This window comes from Onychostoma macrolepis, chromosome 15 (assembly GCF_012432095.1).
Source record: "Onychostoma macrolepis isolate SWU-2019 chromosome 15, ASM1243209v1, whole genome shotgun sequence".
NCBI classification, from domain to species: domain Eukaryota; kingdom Metazoa; phylum Chordata; class Actinopteri; order Cypriniformes; family Cyprinidae; genus Onychostoma; species Onychostoma macrolepis.
The window spans coordinates 13,079,103-13,104,266 of record NC_081169.1 but is presented as its reverse complement, the minus strand read 5'-3'; the positions used below and the strand labels follow the sequence as shown (position 1 = coordinate 13,104,266).

Here is a 25,164-nt window from a genome sequence, read left to right as displayed (position 1 = left end):
CGCAGTGCTGAAGCTTCAGAATTGGACAATTAATCAGGCTACAAAAAGAAGAGTTTTTTTTAAACATGTCATTTTCAATTAATGTCTGAGACAAAGATTGTAAATCTTCCCCCCACTTTGTCTTGACTAAAAATAAACCCCATCGTCCCTCAAGTGAAGTCACTGATTATGTCCTAATCAGGCGTGTTTCCGAAGGCAAGACTGTGAGACTGTTGCATAACGTTATGCAGTCTCAGCCAATCAGAAGATATTTAGTTTACTGTGGAGCAGAAGTTTGGATTTCGTACGATCTGTTGGATTTCGCACAAAATAGTGATTTTTAAATATTGTTATTATCAAGTCTTTCAAATAACTGTTTCTTCAACTTTGGGCAGATTTGTTTAAATTCTTATTTTATTAAAAACAGATTTGTTTTTAAGAAAGTAGGCCTATACAATGTGTTTTGAAAAGTGTAAAGTATACACTTATAGTATATTTAAAGTATATGTTATGAAATATACTGAAAGTTAAAAAAGTAAATGTGTGCAATTTACTAATTCATTCCCTCATTTTAAGTAAATCATATGCATGAAATAATAATTTGTTCTACTTCATGTCCACATTCTCATAAACCTGTTGCTGCTATTATGTTGTGTTATGGACAGAGACACTATAGAGACATTCTCAAAAGCCTTAAGTGAGAGGCATCTACATATGTTTATGAGAATGCAGACAGGAAGTAAAACAAATTATTATTTTGTGCATACGATTTACTTAAACCGAGGGCACATACTGTATTATTATAATTTTTTTGTGCATGATTTACTTAAAACGATTGAACAAATTAGTAAATCTTGCGCATGATTTAATAAACCAAGGGAACGCATTAGTAAATCTTGCACACGTTTTAGTAAACCGAGGGAATGAATTAGTAAATACACGATTGTGTATTCACGGTGTGTGTGTTCACTACTGTGTGTGCACTTAAATGGGTTAAATGCAGAGCACAAATTCCAAGGTCACCATACTTGGCCACATGTCACGTCACTTCACTTTCACTTTAAAATGAGAGGACAAATGATTATATCGAGCACACGATTTACTTAAAATGAGTGGACAACTGAGTAAATCTTGTGCATGGTTTAATAAACCCAGAAAACTAATTAGTAAATTGTGCGCATGTTTAGTAAACCGAAGGAACGAATTAGTCAGTTGTGCGCATAAACTGAGGAAACAAATTAGTAAATTGTGCATTCGATTAGTAAACCAAAGGAACAAATTAGTCAATTGTACACACTTGTTAGTAAACTGGGGGAATGTATTAGTAAATCGTGTGCACGTGTTAGTAAACTGAGAGAATGAATTAGTAAATCGTGCGCACATTTTAGTAAACCAAGGGAACAAATTAGTGCACAATTTACTTATTCCCTGCATGTCATGTGCAGGGCTTCGTAAAAAAAAGTTCTGTACTGTCTTGGAATTGTTTATTTATTTATTTTTTTTATCATGCCATTATCATTTACATTTGTCACTTTTCAAATGGAACAAGTGAACTCACTTTTATTTTTTTGTGATCAACTTTTTATTTTCTTTAAATCAACAAAACAACATCCATTCAAACAAACAACAGGGAGGGGGGAGCAACAGACACACTGTCAACAATTTCACAATCTGAACGAGAAAAGGGACGGAAACAAAAAAAAAAAAAACTTTATATGGTCATTCCTATATATATAGTACAAAATGTTGGAAGAAAAACATTGCCATGCATCAATGGTACTAGGTTTAGCCTTGTTAATTCGTCCTGTTGTACATTCACAAGTCACTAGTTTAAGGAAGCTATGAATCCAAAATGTTTTTGCACACATGTGCGGAGTAAACCATTTTTGTATTATTGCCTTCTTTGCAGCTTTAAAACCAGCAAACAGCATTCTTTTCTTTAATGAATTTATACAGGAGTTAGAATCATCATTGAGAAGACATAAACCTGGATTAGACACGTAATCAATTTGTAGTAAAAAGGACAAAACAGAATTCATAGATCTAGAGTCCATAGATTGACAACAATTGGACATTCCCAAAACATGTGAAGAAAAGTACCTGCTGATACAGTGTTACAGATATGACAGTTATAGGTCGATTGCAGTTTCATTTTAAACCTCTTGTAAGGTGATATGTATGCTCTATGGATGATTTTGAAATGGTTAAGACAATGAGCCAAGTTTTTAGAAGTTAAGATTAGATTAGACCACACCCTCTCCCAGTCGACCGATAAATCAAAATCTGTTAATTCAGATTCGTCTTCGATTATGAACGCGACATTGCCTGGCTTGTCAGTGAACTATACGGCTCTGTGTATTAACTGCTGCTCCATCTGAAAGCAGGTGATGGCTATTTACTGCTAATCACAAAACCGGCTTTACTGACGAGATGCGCATGATAATCGAATATGATTAATTGCACAGTCCTAGTTCTTAGTTCTTGAAGTGAGCAGAGTCCCTGGTTATCATATAAGTCACCGCATGTGTTTATGCCCAATGTAGACCAAGAGGGCTGGACAAATGGCTGATTTCCACATAAAAAATTAAAGTTGTGCCATAAGGATGTGTTGTTACAAAATTTGAAAGGTCCTCCCATAAGACGTTCCACCCTTTTCCAGATCCTAATAGAATTGGCCACAACCGGACCAAATTTATATTTATCATTTTTATTTCCTATGCCAGCAAATAAAATATCTTGGAGCCTATGTGGTTTGACCTTGTCAGCTTCGATTACTCTCCATGAAACTTTAGATTGAGGATCAACCCAAATATGAAGAGCCTAAAGTTGGAACAACCAATAATATAATTCAAAATTTGGCACAGCCAATTCTCCTGAAAGTATAGGACGCTGCAATGTGACAAGCTTTATTCTGGGCCATTTACCATTCCAGATAAACTGGGAAAGTATGGAATTGATCTCCTTAAAGTAGCCTGGAGGAGGGGAAAGCGGCAGCATAGAAAAAAGAAAATGAAGCCGAGGTAACAAATTCATTTTGACGGTGGAGATTTTGCCTTGAAGAGAGATTTGAAGATTATTCCATCTTTGAGTATCACTTTTAATCTTGACTAAAATGTTATTAAAATTGTTTCTGACAATTTTATGAATGTCTTTATATATGGTAATACCCAAATAGATGAAAGAATCTTTAATAGGAATGAATGAGGGGATAGGAGAGTTAACTTTAACATTGTTGATTGGCATTAAAGCAGATTTGGTCCAGTTTATCTTGTACCCCGATAAACTACTAAAGTGATCAAATTCCTTAATTATACTGGTTATTGATGTATCAGAATGATCTAAATATAAGATAATATCATCAGCGTAAAACGAAATAATATGATTATGGTCATGAATCTTAATCGGTGGAACGTCAGAGTTCCTAATGGCTTGTGCTTGTGGTTTAAAGGATAAACAAAACCATAAAGGGGAAAGTGGACATCCCTGCCTCGTTCCACGCTGCAAAGGGAATGGGGGGGGGGAATAATATTACCAGTTAAGACTGATGCCTCAGGTGAGTGGTAAAGTGTCTTAAACATAGAAATGTAATGTTCACCGAAGCCAAAACTTTGCAGAACTGCCCACATATAGTTCCATTCTAGCTTGTCAAAGACTTTTTCTGCGTCAAGTAAAAAAAAAAACGCACAAGGACTCGGAAGAGAGTCTGCAAAATCAAGTACTGTACATAGTCGCCGCATATTATCAGACATGTGATGCCCCTTAATGAAACCGGTTTGGTCCTCTTTGATTAAGCTTTGAATTACTTTCTCCATGCGAGAGGCAAGCGTTTTAGCATAAACTTTTAGATCGCATGGGATGAGTGATACTGGTCTGTAATTGGAGCAATCTAACGAATCTTTATCCTTTTTAATGGGATCCCTGGGTATTAAGACATGTATAGCTTAATATAATGTCAATGATGTCTCTTATTTAAATATGTAGTAAAAACCCATGAAAATGTATGTTATTTTTTTTTTAAATTACATCATTTTTGGACTATGGGGGGGCGCCATTGTTTTACGTGCACAGTACATTCTGCGTCGATGACATTAAATGGTTGCACTCAGTGAGCTACTGGCGCAGTAACACAACTCAGAAAATAAAATACTGATACGATACCACATTGTGAGACTTTTGGTTGTAATTTTCAGTCGAAGGGCAACAAAAGAAGTGATGTAATGTAAGACTTCACTGCTTTCCTAGCGATAAGAAGAGGAGAAAAGAATAAAACTTCCTAAAGACTCGCTTCTTTGTTCTTTCCACTTTAGCCCTGATGCCTTTGAGTCTTTTAGTAGACCACAGCTATTGAAAGAGCTTACAAACGGCTGAAACAAGAAACGCTAGATGCCATGTAAACATGCCGACGCGCGGCCGCTAGAGGAGTTTCTCAGCGCGGATTTCCCTCGAAATCCGGAGCGTTTAGACTCCTTGTGGGTGAAAAATTGATGGTACAGCATTTGGTCTAAACCTATACTTTTATCCATCGCCACCTGTAAGCTCTTTCAGTAGCTGTGGTCATCATATCAGTATTTTATTTTCCGAGTTGTCTATTCCGAGTTGTGCTGTGGTAAGAATAGCAACAGATAGTCCTAGTAGCTCACCGAGTGCAACCATTTTACGTCATCAGAAAAATGGCACCCCCCATAGTTCAAAATATGTATAAAACGAGGTGATTTTTTAAAATAACATAAATCTTGGGTTTCCTAATGGGTTTTCTACTACATATTTCAGTAAGAGACATCATTTACGTTATATTAAGCCATACAAGTCTTAATACCCAGGGATCCTTTTAAGAAGCAGTGATATCAAAGATGTTTTTTTGGTCTCTATGAAATGTACCATACTCAGTCGCAAAATTAAATGAATCAAGCATGAGAGTCCCTACCACATCCCATATTTCTAAACATAATTCAGGAGGGAGGCCATCTAGGCCTGGTGACTTGTCCTTCTGAAGGCTTTTTAGTGCTTCATGGAGCTCCTCCAAACTTAATGGGGCCTCCAAAGAGTCTTTATCCATCTGTGTGATCCGAGGCAGTTCTACTTTATCCAAGTACTCTTTACAAACTGACTCATCAAAATCAGTTTCGATTTTGTACAGATTTGTGTAAAACCCTTTAAATATGTTGTTAATTATCATATGATTTGTGGTTACCTGGTAATCCAAAGATTTTATTGCATTGATGTACGCCTTAGACACACATTCCCTCAGCCTAAGGGCCAATAAGTGGCTAGGTCTCTCCTATTCAGAATAATATTTTTGCCTCATCCTATGTAAAATAAACTCTACCTTTGATTGTGAAAGTAAGTCGTATTCCTCTTTCAGGGAGGACAATCGTGTAGCTTGTTAATCAGAACATTTTTGTTTTTGTAATAATTGGATCTTATTTTCTAATTGTGTGTAAATTGGTGGGTTTTTGCTTTGGCAAGAGCAGAAGAAAAAGATATACAGAATCCTCGTATTGCATACTTCATCGTTTCCCACAATATTTGAGGGTCTACATCACAAGATATATTCATTTTGAGAAACATGAAACCTTTACATGATCTTTTAGCAAATTAATGAATGTCTGATTATTTAGTAATGATGTGTTAAGATGCCATCTAGGGTCTTAATGTTGGAAAGGTGAACATTACATAATACTACAGAGTGATCAGACAATAAAATTGGTAATATAGAGATGAAAGAGTTAGATGACATTAAAGATGAACTGAGAAATATGTAATCTATCCTAGAGAAAGTCTTATGTCTATTTGAAAAAAAAAAGTGAAGTCCTTGGCTTAGAATGTAGTGTTCTGGATTCTCCAAAGATCGATAACATTAAGTTCAGTGATAAATTTATTCAATAACTTAGAGGATGTGTTAGCTATAGTATCAGGGTGAGATTTATCCAGTGCAGGATTTAAAACAGCATTAAAATCACCACCCATCACTAAAGGACAATCAATCTGCTCATGTAATATATTGGAAATATTTGTGAAAAATGCACTGTCTGCCTCATTCGGGCAGTAAATGGAGACCAGTGCTAACCTGTCATTATGTATTTTACAGTGTATAAAAACAAATCTACCTTCATCATCATTTCCGGTATGTTCAATAGTTAAATGTAACTTCCTATCGACTAAGATAAGCACCCCCTTAGTTTTATTACGAGCACAAGAGTAATAAAACCAGTTTGTAATACTTGTTTTGAAAACGTGCCACATCGCATTGTTTTAAATGAGACTCTTGTATCAGGGCACAGGAAATCGATTTACGGTGCAAATATTCTAATATCCGGGTATGCTTAATAGGAAAATTAGGCCATTCACATTCAATGATAAAATATTCAGAACATGCATTGTGTGCTCGCAATGCCAAGATTCTGTCTAAGTGAAGAGAAACGAAAGCAATGCTATACTGCCAGTGACATGTAAACATTAGTATATACGCTGGATACCAATCCACCTAGATGTATAATCCTTTTAAATGGAAAGCAAAATAAATAAAATTATTGATGTCTGTTGAAGGGCATAGAAAATAACAAGAAAAAGGAACGACAAACAACTATGTACAAAAACCAAAGCAGACCGCACATTACTGAGAGTGTACAGTAGGTCTGCATAAACAACAGAAACAAATGTTGATGTGTGACCAGTCCACTTCAACGCAAGACATGTCCCCAAAAGGCCCACTGAGTGATTGAACCTGCTCTCCATTAGCCATTAGAAGGACTATGCGTGCATTGCTGCCAAAGGGTCACTTCATCCCCGTGAACTCACTTTTAGAACAGGATATTTGTGTGTGTCAATTTCAATTTTATTTAATTGTATACTTTTACTGTTCAAATGGTTGGTGTTGGTATTTTTTTTTCACTCACCAAGGTGATTCAATTCAAAGCAGATTAATAAATTACATTTTAAAATATTGAAAAATTTCTGTGAATACAACACTTAAGTTTCAGCAGCCATTACTTCGGGCTTTAGTGTCACATGATCCTTTAAAAATCATTTTAAAGGGGTCCTATTATGCTCTTTTACAAAGTCTTGATTTTGTTTTGGGGGTGTACTAGAACATGCTCTCATGCTTGGTGGTATTAATTTACATTATTACAATACCTTTCTCCCCAGCCTGGCACAAATGGCTCGATTAGTTCCGGGTTTGATGAAGGCCCGCCTTCCGAAAAACGAAATGTGTTGTGATTGGTTAGCTGTCCCAGTGCGTTGTGATTGGCAAACCGCTTAGACTGTGTTTCAGTACTGCCCCGCCCTTTGCCAAAACAGCAAGTTCGTCAATATTGCCATATCAATTCAGACCTCGAGAATATTGAACAAGAGGATCGTGCAGAACCTTTGCACGCATAAAAGATATAAAAACACGCGCACCGGGTTTCGATTTTGAAACGTGCAGTGCTCAACTAAGCGTTCTCCCCACCAGCCAACCATTCGAATTTCAGTAGGCGGGATTTATTTTAAATGTATTTTAATGGGCCACTTTGTGATATCACAAATACAGGAAAAAAACTTTGTAGTCCAAACGAGCCGTCCGTTGTAGTTCTTGAAAAGGGATTTTAAAAAAAATGAAATATCTTCAGGATTTCTTAAAAAAAAAAAAAAAGAAGTTCAAAATAACATTTAGCCTACTTTTGATCCGTTGAATTCATCCTTGCTGAATAAAAGTGAATGTTTGAATGTTCACTGAATGCTTAGTAAACAAAATTCTAGCTAAGAAATTAGCCTTTGCAACACTAAAGAGTCCTATTATGTTCTATATTGACTAAGGTATCTATATAGAAACATTACAGTTCCTGATCCAAGTACAATTGTAACGAGGTAATGATTTCACTGCAAAAAATGCTTTTCTTACTTATATTTTTTCTTGTTCCCAGCCTAAATATCTAAAAATTCTTATATCAAGAAGGATTTTCTAGACAAGTAAAAATTATTGTCTTGTTTTTAGAAAAAAACAAGTCAAAATTAAGTGATTTTTTTGCTTAGAACAAGCAAAATAATCTGCCAATGGGGTAAGAAAAATAATCTTATTTCAAACAGAAAACAAGATTATTTTTCTTACCCTATTGCCAGATTATTTTGCTTGTTCCAAGCAAAAAATCACTTAATTTTGACTTGTTTTTTCTGTTTTTGCAGTGTTCAACAAGCTCTTTCAGTGTGGATGTATCATCTCTGAACAGTCACAGCACTCCAGATTTTCATTTAATCTCCCGTGTTTCTGTTTTCCCTCACAGTGCTAGTAAACAGTCAGCTTCATATGTGGTCCCCACCCCACCCAGACTTTTCTCATGGTGTTTTTCCTTTTGTCATGAAGAAACTCTTCCCTGAGGGATGATAACCTACCCATGATCCCACCGTCAGACTGCAGGCAGTTCATTTGAAATCGACATCTATTGCTAAACCAGCTGGTTACACATGCAGTTCAGCTGTGTTGTAGAAACTATCACAAATTCAGGTATTCCCAGTCTCCAGCAGAGACGGAGGAAGGAATGCCTGCGAATCTCTTTATCTCTTACTTTTAAGATTCAGTGTGACAGTTCTGCAGGGCCATTTGTTTTCCCAGAGGAAATCGACAGATATGAAAGAGGATTTCAAATGAAATAGGAAGTCAAATGCTAAAATGTAAGATGATTCATTCAAATATTTGAATTGATGGTTTATAATCCTGTCAACAATGTTTAAATGTTCTACATTTGCGTCATTTTGGATGTGATAAACAGATGAGGTGAGATGATATGTGTATGGTTGGGTGGGACTTGTGAGCAAAGAGACACATTCAGCTGCAGTCACGAACACACACACACACACACACACACACACAGCTCCCTCATCGCAATAGCACTTACTCACGACTCACTGAAAAATTGTGCATGAAACACCATACACACTTCCATTGATTTCTCAGATGAAGACATCTGTAATTTACTCACACTCATGTCATTCCAAACCTGTAAGTTTCTTTCTTCTGTGCAACACAAAAGAAGATATTTTTCTAAAGTGTGCTGGTAGCTTTTTACAATGAATGGGCATTCACATTTGTGTTCTACAGAAGAAAAAAAGAGTTGTATGTAATGACACGAGGGTGAGTACATGAAGACAGCATTTTCATTTTGAGTGCACTTTTACTTTAAACACAAAACAGACCCTTGAGAAATGAGGTGGAGGTGTGCTGTGAAATTTCTTTTGCTGTGACTGAGGCTGTTTTCAAACTTGGTTCAATTGATTTGTAAGCCAATTTTTGCGGAGGTCTGCAGCAATGAGGAATGAATTATAATACTAAAACAGGCAAATTATACGCCATCAATAGCTGTTCACTTCCACAAAGTAGAATGGATTGCTTTAATACCAGTTATGAACTACTCTGTTCCACAGACTTCAGACTTTCAAGCGGCTCTTGAAGAGCAGCTGAGCTTGAAAATTGGCATGGAATGAAAATTCACTATATATATTTCTAAGTGCTTTTTATAGGTCTTACTGTGAACAATTCATTCATGCACATGTTTTATTTTTAGGAAAAAAAAGACCTCATAATGTTTAATCAAAATGTCATATCTGGACCTTCCAGACGTACTCTCTGGTAACACATACAGGGATTTTCCAATTACTTAGTCCCTGGAAATGATTTGAGAATCTAACAGTCCCTGCAACCTCACATTCATCTGCTTCCACCTTTAAATTGCAACGCCCCCGTCTCAAAATCAAATCAACAACCAATGCATAGAACCAAGCCCCTGCCCTACATTTTTTCTTTTTTGAAGATTTGTTACACTCAGATAAATGTCACAATTCAGAAGAAAAGATCTGTCACTTTTGTTTCTCCTCGACTTTGCAGAGCCTGTTTTTTTTTTTTTTTTTTTTTTTTTTTTGCTGAATTTCATTTAAGCCCTCTATGTAAACTCCTCCTTTAAATGTAAAATGAAATTGAAATCTTTGTGCTCACATGGGCTGCTGCTTATAGCATTTGTAATATATTCTGATTTGCTATCAGGATCTGCCCGTTTCTAACAATTGGGAACCCTATATAATGATGTGCAGAGCTGTAGGTGCTACACAGCCAAGAATAGCTTCTTTTATCCTCAAGATCTCACTCTAACTGGCCAAGTTTCTGATCAGACTTAGTTGACATGTAAATGTGGGCATTTGTCATGTGTTATTGTATTCATCTGACTTAAATAGTTGCAGACGTTCTGAACAATCTGTTTTTGCAGCTTTATTATAATAAAAGGTCTTTTTCCTCTGGGGATGGCGTTTTCAGTTCTAAAAGTTTTCAGAGTTCAATTCTGAAGTATGTTCCCAGAAGAACATTTTCAAGCATAATTTGATTCCTCTTCATATTTTCTTTAAGTAAAATTGTCCTGGTCATAGTGTTGAAGTCAAATCTGTCTTTAGCTTAACACAATTGTTCACTGTTGGCGGCATTGTTCTTGTAATTCTTCAAAGTGAATTCAAGCAGGGACTTCAGAGATTAGAGGTCTGTGGCCGTTACACACACTGCTCCAGTGTCACCATGCATCTCCCAGCATGCCTTGCTAATAAGAGGCTAATTAATTTAAAGTCCTGTCCTCAGCAGAACTCTAGCCTTTTTATGTCACTCCCAAAGTTGACTGATTTAAAGTTATTCTTTTATCTACATAAAGATTATAAATGTGTGAAGACACATGAAATAAATGGCCCTTCAACTAAGAACAACAAACATCCGATAGTATTGATTGAATATGCTGATTTAATTGAGGTTTACCCTCATCCGGCTTTGTCCATTTATTAAATTACCTGGAAGACTAAAGGCCACCATCTGTGAGAGGATCAATTTTGTCTTCAGTCTGCTCTCTTTGTCTTTACTCATTTCCCAAACATCCCCTGTGCTCCGATATGAATGAGAAATGAGCAACGGCCACACTCAAGTTAACGCCCAAGCTCTGAGTTGTTTCCTCAATTGAAAAACATTGATCTGTTTTACTATTTCCGTTCCTAGAGTTTCTGAGGGCAAAATAGATAGAAGTATCGTTTTTTAAAACCAAACAGCCTTTCTGGCCTAGCTTAGAATGAGTTTAAGAGGAGATTTGAGTTTCTCAGAAATAAATCTCGGCATAATGGGTTGCGTTTGTGACATAGTGCTGAATGTGCTGATGTTGCCATCAGATGCGGTGGGAATAAGGCAATAAATGAATCTGCAAAACTCTTAAGGAGGTGAAATGGCCGAGTTGACAATGAGCTTGTTAGGTTCACTGTCTGTTGTCGCCTCTCGTTTAGTCAGATCAAAATGATGCGACGTTGTTTATCTGAAGAGCCCGTGTCAGAGGGGTTTCCATAGTTACTTGTGCGGCTGTAAAAGAGAGAGATGTGCCGCTTGTGTGGAATTAATGAAAAGTGCTCTCAGAGGCTGCTGAATTATGCATGTGGAGAAACAACTCACAACTGAGGAACTTTTCGAACTGTATGATTTTTTTGAACTAACTTTAGCTCTATTATTGCAGGTTTGTTTGCTGTGTTCTTTAATCCTAATATTTCTCTCTCTCTTCAGTTTCTCTGCAGGTCGATATTACACCTGCACAGGGTGAGATCAGTGTTGGAGAGTCTCGATTCTTTTTGTGTGAAGGTAAGTTTTCGTATTGACCAGATACCTTCTGGCCTCATTACAGTGCTTTTCTGCAGGTAAATCAGCTTTGACTGCTTACCGCGAGGATTTGTTTTGTAGATAATTTCAGCCTTAGTTATGCCATTTATTCTTGGTTTTTTTAAGCAAGGAGCAGGGTTCCTTTCTAGTTTCTAGTTAGGTCCCAGTGTGGGCGAGGCTTCTTGGTGTGACGCCATAGAAATAGAAACGGAGTGCCAACTGACCAGGTTGCATCTGGTACCGATATGGTTTTATATTGATAATATATCTGGCATTTAAATCAATGTCAATTTCATTGTGTTCTTTGCCTACCGAAGTTCTTTGCCTTCTCTCCTGCTGTCTTTTAACCACAAACATTTGCACTGCTCATTTTCTGCTTTAAGAGCAAATGTGTTTCCTTCAGAAAAATAAATCTAGTTTAGAGCAGGGGGCCAGGGGTTTTCAGACTGGGCTCTAGGGAATGGGTTGTTTGGGGGTTGCGAAAATTTTCAGAGAAGAGTAAGTAAAAAAGAGTTTAATTTGCCGAAATTGTCATAAATATTTTATTCTGTTTAGATACACTATATTGCCAAATGTATTGGGTCACCCCCTTCTAATGAACAGGTTTGACTACTTTAGTAATTTCCATGAGTACAAATCTTAATGTTTAAGCATATAATGATATTCTAGGGAATTGTGTGCTTCTAATTTTAAAGCAACAGTTTGGACAGGACCCTTTTCTATTCTAACATGACAGAGCCTCTGTGTATAAGGCAAGGTTCAAAAAGAAATGATTGATTTAGTCAGTGTGGAAGAACTTGCCTGGTCTGCAGAAAGCCAAGTCCTAATCCAAGTTGAACACCTCTGGTGTGACTTTAAATGCAGACCTTGAGCCAAAAACTCTTTACCAAACACCAATGACTTGTACATACTAGTGTTGTCACGGTACCAAAATTTCAGTATTCGGTACCGATACCAGTGAAAATCCACGGTTCTCGGTACCAATTTCGGTACCACATGCTAATTCAAAAACACACTATTTTTAATAATAAAGTCAAACAAAAATAATATTTACAAAAATCAATGGCATTCTTTATACTTATTTAAATTGTTTCAAGTTTTTCCGCAAGTAATAAAAATATGAAAAACAGTAAACCAGTAAAGTTTCACCCAAATTTAATTTCTTTTAATTAATGAAATTTAAACACATTTTATTAATGAAATTTAAACACAATTAAAATATGGAAGAAATAGTGTGATTATTTCTTTAAAAATTTTTTTTTTTTCTACAGTAGTAATAGTATCACATACATTCTACTAAATAATAGTAATATATTTCTGGCACAGTGTCTTTAAGATAAACTTATTTTGACGGGTTGCCGTGAATACCTTTAAATTTCTGTGTGTAGCTATTAGTGTTGTCAAAAGACCCGGTACTTCGGTACCAAGTCGGTACTAAAAAAATGAAAACGTCATGGTACCAGGTTTTTTTAAGTACCAGGTTTGGTACAGAGTACACGGTCAACCCGGTTCTTGACGCGTATGGCCCGATGATTTCCGCGATGCAGAAAACGGAATGTCGGAATGTCACGGAATTTGTCAAAGTTTGGATGAATTTATCAAAAGTAGGACATCGCGACATGGACTAGTATCTGTAAATATAAGCCGCAAAAGTCGATTCAAATATGAATCCCACATGTTCTGCGAGTCTCTGTGTGAATGAATGAATGGCAGAGACGTGCGTTTTTTTACTTTTTTATTTTTTTTTATTATTATTTTTTTTTACTACACACACTGAAGCGCGCCTGACGCTCGTGGTGATTTCAGCATCTGCCGTCTCAATGAGGACATAAACAACATTTACAGAACTGCTCTGAGAGTCACTTCACAAGCATTCTACCGTTTCATTTGAGTAAAACCAGCCTCATATCATATAGCTATACCCAGAAATTTTAAGGTATTCACGGCAACCCGTCAAAATAAAAGTTTATCTTAAAGACATTGTGCCAGAAATATATTACTATTATTTAGTAGAATGTATGTGATACTATTACTACTGTTGAAAAAAATTAATAAATATTTATTTTTAAAGAAATAATAACACAATATTTCTTCCATATTTTAATTTTAATAGTAAATCCCCTTTATTTACCAAAAAAAAATTTCATTATTTAAAAGACAAATTAAATTTGGGTGAAACTTGTACTGTTTGCACTTGTACTGTTTTTCATACTTGTATTACTTGCGGAAAAACTTGAAACACAATTTAAATAAGTATAAAGAATGGCATTGATTTTTGTACATTTTATTTTTGTTTGATTTTATTATAAAAAATGTTTTTTAATTAGCATGTGGTACCGAAATTGGTACCGAGAACCGTGGATTTTCACTGGTATCGGTACCGAATACTGAAATTTTGGTACCGTGACAACACTAGTAGCTATATGATATGACGCTGGTTTTACTCAAAATGAAACGGTAAAATGCTCATGAAGTGACTCTCAGAGCAGTTCTGGAGATGTTGTTTATGTATTTATGTCCTCGTTGAGACTGCAGAAGCTGAAATCACTGTGAGCGTCGCGCACTTCAGTGTGTGTATAAAAAAAATAATTAATTAATTAATTTAAAAAAACGCGCGTATCTGCCATTCAGTTATTCACACAGAGACTCGCAGATCATGGGGGATTCATATCTGAATCGACTTTTGCGGCTTAATATTTACAGATACTAATCCATGTCATGATTTTGATTTAAGTGTAATGACCTACTTTTGATTAATTCATCCAAACTTTGACAAATTCCGTGACATTCCGTGGTAAACTGTAAATTCCGTTTTTATAACTGGATTCCGAGATTCCGTCCGCGTTTTCTGCATCGCGGAAATCATTGGGCCGTAAGCATCAAGAACCGGGTTGACTTTGTACTCAGTACCACAGGTACTTAAAAAAACCTTGTACCGTGACGTTTTCATTTTTTTAGTACCGACTTGGTACCGAAGTACCAGGTCTTTTGACAACACTAGTACATACACTATATGGACAAACGTATTGGGACACCCCCTTCTTTAGAACAGAAAAAGGCACTTCCAAAACAGTGGCAACAAAGATGGAAAAATAATTAATGTATTGAAAAATTGTATTTCCATCTCTGTTGCAACAGTTTGGAAGTGTCTAAAATGACTGCACCCATATGTACAAGTCATTGGTGTTTGGTAAAGAGTTTTTGTCTCAAGATCTGCATTTAAAGTCACACCAGAGGTGTTCAGCTTGGATTAGGACTTGGCTTTCTGCAGATCAGTCAAGTTCTTCCACACTGACTAAATCAATCATTTCTTTTTGAACCTTGCCTTATACACAGAGGCTCTGTCATGTTAGAATAGAAAAGGGTCCTGTCCAAACTGTTGCTTTAAAATTAGAAGCACACAATTCCCTAGAATATCATTATATGCTTAAACATTAAGATTTGTACTCACGGAAATGATTAAAGTAGTCAAACCTGTTCATTAGAAGGGGGTGACCCAATACTTTTGGCGATATAGTGTATTTACAGCAGTAATTTTTAATAGTAAGAATGTGATCAAAAATACAGTAAACAGTAAAACTCTTGTTTGAGAGAGAGAAAGCACAAAATCAAACTGTTTTTTAATGTATGCATCTTTTCTTGGCCTCTGCTGTCTTTATCTTTTTCACTGGGGTTTTTAAGCCAATTTTCTTTGTAAAACTGCTTTGGAACAACGTTTATTGTTAGAATTGAATTTGAATAATGTTCTTTAACATATTTATGCATCTAACTGATAGTGGGTTGGAAAAACAAACTTAGTACTAAATAAATATTTTCTAGTTTTTATTCCTTTTGGCTATGACAATATAAAAACCAATTATTTAATTTTGCAAATGTATTGTTTTTATATCACATTTAGTACTTTTCTCACACAGTATAAATAGGGGTATTATTTATTGCAATATGTATTTGATTTGGGGATCATCATGTTTGGAAGAAAACCCCTTTCACTCAGTGACCACCTGTTTCTAACATGGTCAATTATTGTCTGTTTTTAAAAATGTGTGTCCCCTCTTTATGAATATTCTCAACATTACCTTCTCAAAATCTTGTATATAGTTTTAGTGACCTGATTCCTGGTCCTAAAAGGTCAGGTTTTCCATGTTTTGTAACCTAAAAAAGCTGTAATCTTCTAGATGATTCATTTGCTGAAATGATACGCTAGTGTGAATTTAACTTTAATGTCGCTGATGGTGTTCTACATCAGAAAATATCACGGAGGACTCAGTAAACGAGACCCATTTGAATAAGGCTTACAAGAGGAATACGTTAAACCTTTGTGTGCCTATATCTCTCTGAAAAACGTTTTTCCTGGTTCCACTCCCCTGGGCTTCATTTGAAGACCCAAAGGCGTGGAACAGCGGCTCTGATAATTGCTCTGAACACTTGAGTCTTCACCAGTGCTGTGTCCTATGGTCCACTGATTTGGGTAATAGACTGGTAACCTGAGAATCGGTTGAAGTTTTAAGTTGTGCCTTCTGACAGCTGTTGTGCCAGCGACACCTAATCCCAACGAATTCAAGCAAACAATTCAATCACGCCAGGCCTGATTCGCTTTTGATTGATTCATCTCTGCCTTGTGGATGTTTACACAAGCTTAACTTTTAACAGAATGGTTTATATGATGACACATTTAATACATAGGATCAGCTCATGAATGCTGATCTGTTCATTTGGTTTGCTTTGTAGTTATCGGTGGGGCCAAGGAAATCGATTGGTTTGCTCCAACCGGTGAGAAAATTGAGCTGGGCAGACTGGATATCAGCGTGATTCGCAACGACGAGACGTCCTCCACTCTCACCATCTATAACGCAAAGGTTGACAACGCCGGCACATACAAATGTGTGGCCAGCAGTGGTGATCGGGAAGCTGAAGCCACTGTCAATCTAAAGATATACCGTAAGATATGACATGTTTGATTCTTCTGTGCTGGCAGAATGTATACAGAAGAATGGCAAAATTAAATTTGTGATGTCAAATTTAAATTCACGTTTTCAGTGTATTGTTTGGCGAAAACTTATGAAGTTTGGCACACTAGTTTGAGAGGGTCTCAAGATTCCTTGTACCAATTGTGAGGTCTCCATCTCAATCTCTCTAGCGCCATCAACAGTTTCAATTTTCACTTATGCTTCTGCTCATCGTCAAGTGCAAATTATATTCTGGAAAATACAATAAGTTGCACTGGATCAAAATTACATTGTTGAGAAAGGGGAAAAAAAGAAAAGTTGCATCAGTTGTGTAAATGAAATGTAAACAAAAAAAGTCATGTAAATAAAACATTTACAAACACTGTAAGCATGTATATTAGTTTCACTCATTCAACCACAAATCCTTTAATTTTAATGGTATTCAGAACAGAACAGGAATAAAAATATAAAACAAACACAAATTATAATGGTATTCATTGTAATCAACATTTATTATAAGCACCAAGCCTAAACAAATTTATTTGAAGCTAAATGGAAATACACTATACAAATAAACTTGAGCTCCCATACCTCTCTTATTTAGCACAAAACCAAATGTGTTTTGGGTGATTGACATTAAATGCACTGTATATTTTTAAGTCGCTTTAAAATACAAGTCACAGCCCATTTCAGATGATAAAAAAAACGCAAATTATACTTTTTAAAGGTGCTTCTGAGGAGACTTTATTTTGGATGATGACTTGGTTCCTTGCTGTAGACTACAACAATACAAAATGAAGCATTGCATGATAAATTGAAGTTATTGCTGGGCTGCTGCTTTTTCCTCCAGAAAAAATCACCTTCACAAATGTCCCATCACCTCAAGAGTTCACTGAAGGGGACAATGCCATTATAGTGTGTGACGTCATAAGTTCACCTCCACCCACCGTCCTCTGGAAATACAAAGGTGCAAAGATCCAGTTTGAAAAAGATGGTGAGTCAAAAGTTTCACACTTTACATGTAAAAAATGATGCATTACATAAGAAGTGTGATTTATTTTGCTTTAACTCTCACTGTTTGCATTCATTTAATAAATTGATGAGATCATTAGTGCAGCCTAATGCTGCTTTCTCATAAACGTGGCACTTTATTAATCCCTGTGATAACAGAATAAAAAACTGTTAAAATGGGTAAATTTGCATGCGATTTTAATACGCAATTTCTCACACATCTGTTCATCTTTGTTCTGTTCCACAGTCCGTTTCAGGACTTTGAATAACAACCATCTCCAAATCCGAGGGATCAGGAAGACCGACGAGGGTGTCTACACTTGTGAGGGCCGCATTAAAGCCCGCGGAGAGGTTGACTTCCGCAGCATTAAAGTGGTTGTTAATGGTGAGTCTTACTCACCGTACCTATAGTGCTCTGGATTTGGGCATTTCAAGATCTCAACAGAATCTAATCCCACTTTGACTACAGAGCCATTACATTGGCTGAGACAATTGGTCTCAAATGACAAATTATGCAAATGCTATACATTGTTTTCATTCATCAGCTTTTTATTCTCATGAAAATTAATAAATGTCTTTTTAAATAGCACATCCATCCCATTAAATTGGATTAACAAAGCTGAATTGGTCAAATGATACAGTTTTCAGTTTGCAAGCTAACAGCTTAGCCTGCTAGCTTAGCATAGCGCTAACTGGTTAAGAAAAGCTCTCTTGATTTAGCTAGAACAAGATATCACAGTATTGAGCTGTGTATTTGATCAGCTGCTGAGTTGGTGTTGAGGTCGAGTATAAAGCTCTGTGTTTTGTGTTGAGGATCAGACGTTTTTTTGAAGTAACTGTTGTCAAGCTGCTCCACAAACATTTTTCTCTCATCTCCTTTTGATTTCCTTCTTATTTGCTATGTCGTTTTCCTTCCTGTGGTAAACCCGGTAATGTAATTTCCCCTCTTATGTATGCCTTTGTTTATTTGTTTTCTTGTTTGAGTTTAATTTGACTCCTTAGCGGGTTATCTGTATGTTGTTGTTTAGTCTGCTTGAGCGACCACGGTGCAACAAAATACAGCACTTAATTTGTGAGTTCCTTCTTATCAAGAGAGGAGGTGCAAAAATATACACAAAAATTGGTTATATCATCCATTGGCAGCCAATTTGATTTCATTTTCAGCATGTGTCAGATTTGCTGCAGTGCCATATTCTCTTTGTGAATGTGATCAAAGTGAACATTTGAACAGTGTAACTGTCTTTTTCATCAAAACCACATTTATGAAAGAGTAAAGATGTATATTGAATAACTTTATATTATACACATTATCGAAAGTGTGCACATTGAGGCTTGAGGGCAACACAATGGAGTCAAAAGTATTTGGTAGTTGTACATTACATAGGCTACTTTTACTTTCTTTCCCCACCTTATTATGTATATATTTGTATTAGTATTACAGAAGGTAGAAGTTTCACATCCTAGCATTTTCAATTTCTGTAAAGTGCTAATTTCTTGTTCTGCAATGGTTGTTCCCTGAAGGCAGCAAGTGTATATACAACTTGATTTCTGATTAAATGTTAATTATATTTTATTTCAACAACATCGTTTGCTCTTCCGTTACTTGATCTTTTTATTTTGGTGCGTCAATCTGTTAAATTACTTAGTATAAGAAATTATGATCCGCACTCACGAGAACAGTCTTCTTTTTTCATTGTATTTAACATTCATCGCTGATGGGGAAAAGACACAAACGTTTTGGCTCAAAGCCTTCCTCAATGTGCACATTATATTTTATTAAAATTGATTTGGCTATGCATGCGTGAAATATTATTATTATTATTAAAAAAATAAATAAAATTTAGTATTTTGTAGAAAAGCATACTTTTTTTCCATAATGGTACAATGATGCCTTAAGACAAATGCTGTTTCAAAAAAAAAAAAAATATATATATATATGTATATGTATATGTATATGTATATGTGTGTGTGTATATATATATGTATATATGTATATCAATTATATTTAAGTGTTCTATTTTAAGTAGAACAAACAGTGGTATGTAGCTAAGAGGGTTAGGATATAGAAGTTTTATTCAGCTCCACATATCAAACCTGCAATTTTCCTTTCTGCTCAGTCCTGCCCACTATACGAATCCGTCAAGCGGAAACGAATGCCACAGCTGACATAGGCTTCTCAACCCTGCTGGCCTGTGATGCTGACGGATTTCCTGAGCCGATGGTGACCTGGGCACGGTAAGCATATATTTTTTCACAAAATCACCCCAGGAGGGAAAAAGCACTACTGAAACATTGGTTTTGCTGCACCTCCTCTTGTGTATTTTGGATTAGGAATTCAAAGCCAGACGAAAAAAGGCCTCTGAATAAATGAAGAACTTTTGTGGATGACATGGCATAGAAACCATTAGTACTTTTAAAGTGTGAGTCTCTCCTCAGCCATCACTGTGTTCTCAGTGGGAGTGCGTACTCTCTCTGCTCGTGGAGGAGAGTGTGTGAGACACGAATCCCTCGAGATGATACAACACGCCTCAAGGATCTTTTGTTCGGTCGTGGAGGGGGGGATGGGTGAAGGAGGTGTTTATTTGTCTCAAAATAACTTGGGTCCTCTCCTCTGACAAGGGTTATGGTATATTTATTACCTGTTTGACCTTAAATCAAGAGATCACCACTGTGGTCAAGAATCCAATGAATTCAAGAGTGTCTGCACAAAGACCACTAATAGAGGGGCAAATAGAAGTAGAGTGATAGGTAGTGGTTGGCTAACAGTGTTTCCGATTTTCTTTATATTATTTTTTATTTTTATTTTTTCCTCCGTAAAATCTCAGTTGGTGAATATTGAACATAGGGGTGCATGGAAAATATGTAACTTAAAATATATTAAAAAGAATATTTTGATCCAGGATCTAAAAGGAAATTATAATCTACTGGTTTGCAAACTTGTGGATGATATAATATGAAGAAGAGGAGGAGGAGGAAGAAGAATGAAGAAATAATAATAATTTATGATGATTATTATTATTATTAGTAGTAGTAGTAGTAGTAGTATAAAATACAGTTATTCAAAATTGACGATTTTTATTAAAGTTTCCTATAAAACTAAATATATTATACAGAGTATTATCATATTTTTAGTTTTTTATATTGATATTTTTATTCTTTATAAATTTGGTTTAATTACTTAATTTAATCCATGATTATTACTAATATTCAATACAACCATTTAACATTTATTATCATTCAATTATCAGTTAATATTTATTATTTTTATTGTAGCTTTTTATAGTAAACTCTATATATTATACACAGTATAATTTATTGCTTTATATTTTATTTTACTGATATTTTTAGTCTTTAGAAATTTGGTATAGAAATTCAGTCTAGAAATGTGTTTAAACTTGATATATTTTACACAGTATCTTTTTATTTCTTTATATATTTTTAGTCCTTTAAGTCTTAAATAAAAGTATATATAGCATAAATTTGAAAGGGTGTCCCTGCTATAATCATCACTTTTCATGATTAGTTAATCGCTCCAACTATTTTTCCACTGAATTTTGCATGCCTAACAGAACAAGCTCTTAGAAGAGAAATGTTGAGATTAGTCTCCCCCATTGCTGTATTGTTTCAATATGTTAGCACTTTCTTTCCTCTCAGGAACAATGTTCCACTGGAGAGCGGCGATAAATACAGCTTCAATGAAGACGGCTCTGAGATGACAATACTAGATGTGACAAAGCTGGACGAGGGAGATTACACATGCATCGCTAAGAACAAAGCTGGGGAGAGCGAACAAGAACTTAGCCTTAAAGTCTTTGGTAAGAATTCATGAGAGATGAAGTCTCGCAGGAGTCTAGAGATTTGACAGCACTCTGTTGAAGTTGATATTGAAAATTCAGCAATGACGAAAAAAACATATTCGGTTTTATCCTGCAGAGAACAAAGTGTAGTTGCATGAATATATTGTTTTATGCCTTAAAGAAATAGTCCACTTGACTCACTGTTTTCTTTGCTCTGTGAAATGTGTTTCACCTGGGAAAGTTTTAGAATTTTTAACAAATCCTAAAGACATATCAAATAAAATAACACAAAAAAGGGAGATGTTTATCCAAATGTTCAGGTTGATCTTTTCCATACATTGAAAGTGAATGCCGATGGATGCCGGCAAGCTCTAAAAATGATGAGAAAGCATCATAAAAGTAGTTGATATGACCATATTCCAAGTCTCATAATAGAAATAGACTGCAATAAGCTTCTCTCAAATCTCATTCACACTTCTGTAGGTCCAAATATTGGCAAATCATTTGTAAAAGGCATCAAAACTTGTCTTTACAGGCCATATTTAAATGATCATCCTGCAAAACATCTACTTTTGCGTTCCACAAAATGGGTTTAGAACGTCATTAGACTGAGTAAACAGTGACAGAATGTCATTTTGGAGTGATCTAACTTTGTAATATCTGTCCTCTCAGTGCAACCCAAAATCACATATCTAGAAAGCCAGACTACCACAGAAATGGACGAACAGGTCACGTTAACGTGCGAGGCCACCGGAGACCCCACACCCACCATCACATGGAGCTTCGGCACCAGGGTCTTCACCGAGGGAGAGCAGGTAACACCAAACGCACAGGCACAGGGGCTCCTCACTGGAGAGAAGTGGGAGCAGGAGCTAGAAGAGTAGAATAATGATCATGGTCTTACAGACAGGCAGCAGCTAGTTCAATGATGGAGTCGTGGTGCACCTGCCTCTGGCTGTTTCATGCATACGATTCTTTTTGTCTGCAGGAGCACCAAAAGAGGATTTATCAGGTATGAGATCAGAAGGTCAGGTATAGTAACGGGCCATTTAGATCTGTTTCTATATTCCCGTTTTTTCCCGAAAATGGCTCTGATGTTGTCTGCATACTCGAGACGTTTGCTAATTGACCGTCTGGTGTTTCGATTTCCTGAAGTTCTTCTAGTCGTGATACTATCTGCAGTTGTTGATATGTGGAAAAGACTTGCATGGCGGTGAAATTGCAATACTATTGCAACAGTTCCTGACAGGAAAAGTGATGATGGATGAGCTCTAAGATTTGCTTTACATTTGCTCTGTTCCACAACCTAGTGAGCTGCCTAGAAAGGCTGCTTTGCGAGGCACCATAGGCGATAAGGCTGCTCCAAACGCTGGATAAATGAATTATGCTGCCGCCTTACATACCTGTTTTAACCTGGTAGAACCACATTTACTCTTTGCAGAGAAGGCAAAACCAGAATGTACTGCAATGAGCTCAGTGGAAAATAAATCTAAGGTGGTGGATTAAAGAGAAAGTGATATAATATGTAATATAATATAGACATAAATACATTGAAATGGTGACTTATGAGCAAAGTTATGTAGGTATTTATATACCATTGTGTATGTACTATGACCTGTACATTCATTAATATTTTGAATTTGAAGCTTTTATTTTTATATTTTTCTGATTTCATTTTAATGTTGGTTTATTTTTAGTAGCTTTTTCTTTTTTTCATTCTTTCTTTCTTTAGGTTTGTGGATTTATTTATTTAATTATTTTTGGTTCTAGATTTGGTTCATTATTAGTAATTTAATGGTTCAACATTTTTTTTTTATTTTTTTTTTTTAAATCCTTTTTTCTCTAATATTTTTATTTGATCTTTGATATTTTGAGTTTTTAATATTAAATGAAGATCCACTGATAGGCTCTTCATGAAAGATTCCAGTATCTCTTAAACATATATTATTTTTATTAAACACATTTATTTTGATTTTTTTAAAGCAAACTTTAAAAACCTAAAATAGGCTTTTAAATTGCTCTTACTATTTCAACTTGTTACTCACCGTGAAAATAGCCAATGAAGCTGTTAAAACACAAACCAACCAACCAGTATCAATTAACACATTTTTTTCAGTTAAGGAAATAACCCTGTTTATGTGTTTCAGATGGTTAAGCAGCCCACAAGGTTTTAAAACAGAGCTTTTGTGCTTTTGTCCTCTATCCTTGAGGTAAAAATAAAGATTTCTAGTTTGAAGCCTCAAAAATAAGCTCAATTTCACTTGTGCCGAGTCACTGTCATCACAGGGTTCCTGGAGGAGCATGTTTTATATAAGCTCTTTGTTGGACCGCTTTGTCATTTCCTGTGTGCCGTCTTGTCCAGTCTTGCTCATCTCATGTGGGTGTTGGGTGTGATGATTGCCAGCATCTCTTCACTGGTCTGTGTTGATCACCATGTATTTCTTCATGGTTACAAAAATGATTAGCAGGTTACTTTGGCTGTATAACATTTTATTTGTCATCATCAGATATGACCAGCTGTCTCTGTTGATTGTCTTTCTGGCAAAATGAAATGAAATTCAATTTTATTTACATAATACACATTCCTGGACATGATTTATCAGTGCCTGTTATTCCAGAGGGGAAAATTAATCAAAATGTACTTGCTCTGCTTAAAATTGTTAGTTAGTTATTGTTTTGTCAATTAGGAAAATATAAATCAATAAACAAATAGCTATTACTATTTGTCTATTACTGCCACAGAATATAATGTTTTTTATAACTCAGAAATAAATTATGAGATATAAACCCAGAAAACTGAGGGAAAAAGTTGGAATTATGACATATAAACTCAGAAAACTGAGGGAAAAAGTCGAAATTGTGAAATATAAACTCAGAAAACTGAGGGAAAAAGTTGGAATTCTGAGATATTAACTTAGAAAACTGAGGGAAAAAGTCGGAATTATGACATATAAACTCAGAAAACTGAGGGGAAAAGTCGGAATTATGACATATAAACTCAGAAAACTGAGGGGAAAAGTCGGAATTCGGAGATATTAACTTAGAAAACAGGGAAAAAGTTGGAATTATGACATAAACTCAGAAAACTGAGGGAAAAAGTCGGAATTCGGAGACATTAACTTAGAAAACTGAGGGAAAATGTCGGAATTCGGAGACATTAACTTAGAAAACTGAGGGAAAAAGTCGAAGTTGTGAAATATAAACTCAAAAAACTGAGGGAAAAAGTTGGAATTCGGAGATATTAACTTAGAAAACTGAGGGAAAAAGTTGGAATTATGACATATAAACTCAGAAAACTGAGGGAAAAAGTCGGAATTCGGAGATATTAACTTAGAAAACTGAGGGAAAAAGTCGAAATTGTGAAATATAAACTCAAAAAACTGAGGGAAAAAGTCGGAATTCGGAGATATTAATTTAGAAAACTGAGGGAAAAAGTTGGAATTATGACATGTAAACTCAGAAAACTGAGGGAAAAAGTCGAAATTGTGAGATATAAACCCAGAAAACTGAGGGAAAAAGTCGAAATTGTGAGATATAAACCCAGAAAACTGAGGGAAAAAGTTGGAATTGGAAGATATACACTTGGAAAACTGAGGGGAAAAGTTGAAATTGCGAGATATAACCTCGGAACACAGGAAAAACATCGGAATTGCGAGATATAAACTCAGAACACGGGAAAAGTCGGAATTGTGAGATATAAGCTCAGAAAACTGAGCAAAGAGGAAACTGACAACAGACCAACAGGTAAGAAATAGCAGGTTACTTCTGGTATGAAACAAGGTCTCAGGAC

At 35.7% G+C, this 25,164-nt stretch overlaps 1 protein-coding gene across 12 annotated transcripts in view; it reads left to right on the top strand.

The window, feature by feature from the left end:
- ncam1b (neural cell adhesion molecule 1b) overlaps positions 1 to 25,164 on the top strand; it is a 104,152-nt gene that overhangs the window by 29,327 nt on the left and 49,661 nt on the right. For 6 of the 12 annotated variants that reach the window (XM_058799848.1, XM_058799854.1, XM_058799853.1 and 3 more), the window contains exons 2-8: positions 11,528 to 11,602; positions 16,349 to 16,558; positions 17,417 to 17,560; positions 17,825 to 17,962; positions 19,695 to 19,812; positions 21,232 to 21,392; positions 22,047 to 22,189. In XM_058799848.1, coding sequence (XP_058655831.1) covers positions 11,528 to 11,602; positions 16,349 to 16,558; positions 17,417 to 17,560; positions 17,825 to 17,962; positions 19,695 to 19,812; positions 21,232 to 21,392; positions 22,047 to 22,189 — 989 coding nt within the window. Of the gene's footprint in view, positions 1 to 8,240; positions 8,629 to 11,527; positions 11,603 to 16,348; positions 16,559 to 17,416; positions 17,561 to 17,824; positions 17,963 to 19,694; positions 19,813 to 21,231; positions 21,393 to 22,046; positions 22,190 to 22,362; positions 22,387 to 25,164 lie in introns of all 12 variants that reach the window. The other 6 variants (XM_058799855.1, XM_058799851.1, XM_058799846.1 and 3 more) reach the window with 2 other exon arrangements.